Below are 5120 nucleotides of genomic sequence, written 5' to 3'. Positions count from 1 at the left end.
ATGTCACCAAACCTCAGTGACGCATGTCGGCCAGGAAGTGTCTCCCTCCCCTCCTTCACTGCTCAGAGACCAGATGTGCCCACGTGGCCAGGGCAGAGATCCGCCTCTGGTCTCCGGGGTCTCCTGATGTCAGGCTTTCCTGTGCTGCCCCTTCCCTGCCCCTCACACCCACAGGCCTCCCCGAAGGCAGTGGGTGGGAGGGCCAGCAGGTCCTCTTGTGACAGTGGGGGAGGCTACTGGCTACCGGCCGGGGAGGGCAGGTCCCAGCCAAGGGCGCACAACATCCGGGACCACCCAAGGGGGGCGTCTGGGACCTTATCACCGAGGGTGTTTGCTGTGTGTGGTGACTGGTTTGACATCAAGGCAGGAACACGGACATCAAGACAGGCTGGGAATCCAGTCAGTCAACCCGTCTCTCTCTTCCACTTTAATTGAGGTGAAATACGCTAAAGTGGATTGGGCTTCCCTGGTGGCTCAGATGGTAAAGCGTCTGCCTGCAGTGCGGGAGACCTGGGTTCGATCCCTGGGTCGGGAAGATCCCCTGGAGAAGGGAATGGCAACCCACTCCAGTGTTCTTGCCTGGATAATCCCCATGGACAGAGGAGCCTGGTGGGCTACAGTCCATGGGATCGGATCGCAAAGAGTTGGACATGACTGAGCAACTTCACTTCACACTGAAGTGAACAAATGCGTCTTGATGAACTTTTCTACCCATGTTGTCATAACTGCCACCTGGATCAAAATTTGAATAGAACATTCCTTTCGCCCTGGAAGGTTCCCACGCCACCTCCCCAGAGGCGGACTTCACGTGGGCCTGTGTAGCCTCTCAGCCTGGACACGCAGTTTCCTCCAGGGGGGACGCCCAGCCTGGCTTGAGAGGAACGGGTGGAGGACTGCCCCCACCTCTCCGGCCAGGGGTGGGGAGAGTGCTGTGAATCCTGGATCAGCCTCTGGGCCCGGGGCCCCTGGGCAAAGAGCTGTGGGGGTAACCGGGGGTCGGGCAGGAAGAGGGGCTGCTCAGGAGCTCCTGACCCCAGCAGACACACAGTCACACCACCAGCTTCTGTCTGTCGGGCACGTCCAGGCCCACAGGCACCCAGAGGCCCGTGCGCGTGGCCCCTCACCTGAGCCTGCACGTAGTCCCAGGCCTCCTGCAGATTTTCCCCGGAGCCGTCCGTGTAGTTGTGAATGAGCTTGGTCACGATGCTGCCCATCTCCTGCTTCAGCTGCAAAGGAGAGAGCACAAACCACAGTCAGCATACTTGAAACCCGCGGCCCCATCCCTGGCCACACGTGCTTAAGCTGCCTCTCTGCCATGCCCTGAAATGCCAGGGCTACGCTCACTGCTCAGAAGCATGTTGTCGCCGGTTCCAACCACTTTCCTGGTCCTCCCTGGGTGCCAGCACCCGCGACCCAGTGCAGTCGGGTCAGCCCCCCGCCCGCCCGTCTCCTCAGCACTCAGCTGCACGTGAGCCTGTGGGCAAGAATCTCCACGTCGTTGCTGCAAACTGTCCAGCGGCGGGCATCTCACCAAGCTCGGGAGAAACGCTGCCGTCTTCTCAACTGCCCACAAGGCCCTACACCTTTTGGCCAGCTCTTTTTGTTTGTTTTTAATTAACTTTTCAGTTACCAGGTCTTTGGGCAAGGCGCACTCCTGCCTGGGGCCTTTGACTTGCTGTCCCCTCCGCCTAAAATCTTCTTCCCCCAAATATGAACGTGGCTCATGCTCCCACTCTCTTTAGAGCTCTCCTCAAATGGCTCCTCCTCAGAACGGCCTTCCTGAACCACCCAGGAAAATCTCAGCCCTTCCCTATCCCCTGCCAGGCCCTCCTTATCCTATGAGGGGAGGCCCACTGCAGGTTTTTCCCTGTAGCCTCATCATAGCACACTCATCTGCTTCCAGGATTTATGGTCTCTCTCACCACTACAACATCAGCTCCGTGTGGGGGGCAGCGACTGAGTCTGAGCCAGCCTGGCCAGGGGAAGTGTGCGGCGAGCATGGAGAATGAACGCACGAGGAACCCTGCCACCTGCCCAGCTCCAGGGCCCCCCAGAGTTCACATCTGCCTAGGCTGGCTGGGGATGTAGGGTCCCTGTGGGAGAAGAGGGAAGCACCTGCTTTTCACTAACCCCGCAGAGGAAACCCTCGTTTATAAAGAAGGTGGGTGAGAGGTGCCGGGATCAAAAGGCTCTGGCCCCGAAGGCCTCTTTCTGGGCTTTGAACAGAGGATCTCACTATGGCAGCTTTTCAGGAACCAGCCCACTGTGCAGCGGGAGGTGAGACCCAAACCAGCCCCACCTGCAGACCTTGCTCAGGGGCCTCCCCAGGTGCCCCAGCTGGAACAGGCTGCTCACGGTCACCTTTGTCCCCACAGAACCTTGGGGCAAGGGGCCTGAGAGGAGCGGAAACACCAAGGGGATGGCCCCATGCCTGTCCCTCGGTTCCTGAGAAAGAGGAATCTGGGAGGTGCGACAGGGACCTCTAGATGGGGGCTTTCAGAGTGAGCCAGCTCAGAACTCCATGAGCGGGGGCTTCCTCCAGCTCCCCACGAACACAGGGCTCAAAGAACCCACATCCTGCAGACCGCCCTGCGGGCCCGGCCCCCTCCATTCACCCGCCCAAGGATCGCTCTCTGTCCCTCTCTTACCATAAATTTCTTAGTCAAATATTTCTCTGGTTTTACTGGCAGAGATCTACAACTTGCAAAGCTTGCCTGTCAATAACTAGTTACAACAGCAGCAGCCAACTTCAATCAAGCTTGTTATTACAGTACTGGACGAAGGACTTTTAATGCATTGACTAACCCTCCAGGCAGATCGATGGCCTAGGTATTATGGAGAGGCAGAAAACAAGGCCCAGAGAGGTTAATTAACTTGCCCAAGGTCTCACAGCCAACATGTGAAGAGCTGGGGTTTGGACCCATGTCTGACTGATTCCTGAACCCAAGTTTTTATCCATTGAGCTCTATCAGCATTTAAACCCCATGGCCATCACTTGCAATAGGTCATACCAGTTTCTTTTTCTTTTTTTTTTTCTTCTTTAGCACTTAATCTTTAATATGTTTAATTTGGTCAAAATCTATGGAAGTCTACAAAAATCTACAGACCATATGGCTGTGTAATGCAACACATGATAGATTGTAACAGTACCGTATGGAGAGTGTAAAATGTAAAGTTAGACATTAGGTTAACTCACAGATGTGAATATAGTCTTTTCTCCGGTGATGACAAGGACCACTTACTTTAAAATTCTCTTAACAAATAATTTAAAGCTGCCTAGGTATCATTTTGAACTGTGGTGTTGGAGAAGACTCTTGAGAGTCCCTTGGATTGCAAGGAGATCCAACCAGTCCATCCTAAAGGAGATCAGTCCTGGGTGTTCATTGGAAGGGCTGATACTAAAGCTGAAACTCCAGTACTTTGGCCACCTCATGAGAAGAGTTGACTCATTGGAAAAGACTCTGATGCTGGGAGGGATTGGGGGCAGGAGGAGAAGGGGACGACAGAGGATGAGATGGCTGGATGGTATCACTGACTCAATGGACATGAGTCTCAGTGAACTCCAGGAGTTGGTGATGGACAGGGAGGCCTGGCATGCTGCGATTCACCGGGTCGCAAAGAGTTGGACATGACTGAGCGACTGAAATGAACTGAACTGAACTGAGGTATCATTTTAAGCTCCCTCAGTTCTCTTGTTTGGAATGAAAGCCCTTGAGGTCACTGCAATGAGCAGTTTTAAACCAGAGCAGCTCGGTGGTTTCCCATGTCACACAGCGAGGGCTGTCTGCCTGCAGAATCTGAGCCTCTTTGCCCTGACCCTCTCCGCTCCACCTCTGCTCCCCAGTGAGCAGGTGACCCCTGAGGCGCGGAAAGAAGGAGGTCCCCAGGGGCACTTGCAGAGAGAGCGGTCTCCCCCCACATCCTCCCACCAGCCCTCCCCTCACCGACCTGGGCTCTATTTATACCCAGCATGGTTGCCACAACAGCCCAGACTTCCCTGTTTCAGCCCCCAGAAATGAGAAGGTGATGGAAGCTGGGTGGTTTCCACCGAGGCTGGGTGGTTTCCATGGAAACACCACATCCATCCTCCAGCCCAGAATGGGGCCAAGGGACACAACTGGGCCAGGGGGGCCATGGCGGCAGGGGCTGATTCAGCTCGGCATTGATGCCTTGGGACCCCATTGCCCAGGAGGCAGTGTCGGGAGCCCGGGGAAGTTACCCTGGCAACCGGGCTGTTCCTGAGACAGGGAGGAGCAGGGAGAAGCAGCTCACCATCTCGCTTCATCCCTGCAGGGGCCACTCTGTGGTTTCTGCCTGCCCCATGTCCACTCTCTCTCCTTGAAACAGCAACTCCCTTCCTTAGCAGTAAGCACCCCTCAAACCCTCCACGTGGCCGAGGAGTCCTGCCCCCTCGCTGCCAGGGGCAAGCAAACACCAGGCTGCCACTTAGCACCTTCTACACCCTGGCACAGTGAGTGGTTCAGGGATGGGCAAGTGACCCAAGGTCACACCCGAGGGCCCTCGCTTTCTGCTAATTTGGTGGAATGAGGGCCTGAGCGGCCACCCCAAGCCCCCCTGGGGACATCTGGCCTGAGAAGGAAGCCAACGGAGGTGAGCAGGGCTGAGGATGAAAAAGTGCCGGTGGCAGCCTTTAGAAGCCTGGATCCAGCTGAGCCTGCAGCCAGGTCAGGCCAGTTTCAGTTGGGTTACTGTTACATGCAATAAAGAGGCTTGCCTAGGAATGGCTGCATAATTTACAGCCCAGTGTAAAGTGAAGATGCAGGGCTCCTTACTTCAAAATGATTAGGAATTTCAAGACATCAGCCCAAGCACAGAAACCTTCTCAGTGTGGGATGCTGTGTGGCTGCTCAGTGTACACTCCTAGGAAGCCAGTCCTGCTCTTGCCCAATACCATCCTCCCCGCTTCCCCAAAGAGAAAACCAAGGCGCAGACAGTGAGGACAGCGTCACAAGATGAGACAGCGGGCAAGCTGTGGAGATACACCCATCACCAGCTACATGCATCTTCAGGACCCTGAGATCCTGTCACAGCAAGCCATCCAGCATCCCCACCCGGCCCCGACCCTGCCGCCCTCTGGGACCCCTCTCCCCCCACCCCCA

The 5120-nt window shown here is 55.9% G+C and overlaps 1 protein-coding gene across 1 annotated transcript in view; it reads right to left on the bottom strand.

The window, feature by feature from the left end:
• LOC104982780 (CD82 antigen-like) overlaps positions 1 to 1267 on the bottom strand; it is a 4919-nt gene extending 3652 nt beyond the window's left edge. Inside the window, exon 1 of the mRNA XM_010832225.1 lies at positions 1125 to 1267. Coding sequence (XP_010830527.1) covers positions 1125 to 1214 — 90 coding nt within the window. The 5' untranslated portion in view covers positions 1215 to 1267. The remainder of the gene's footprint in view (positions 1 to 1124) is intronic.
• Between the last annotated feature and the right edge of the window lie 3853 nt (positions 1268 to 5120).

This window comes from Bison bison, unplaced genomic scaffold (assembly GCF_000754665.1).
Source record: "Bison bison bison isolate TAMUID 2011002044 unplaced genomic scaffold, Bison_UMD1.0 scf7180017860457, whole genome shotgun sequence".
In the NCBI taxonomy this organism is placed as follows: Eukaryota; Metazoa; Chordata; class Mammalia; order Artiodactyla; family Bovidae; genus Bison; species Bison bison.
The sequence above is the reverse complement of the archived record's forward strand: the minus strand, read 5'-3'. Positions and strand labels throughout refer to the sequence as shown.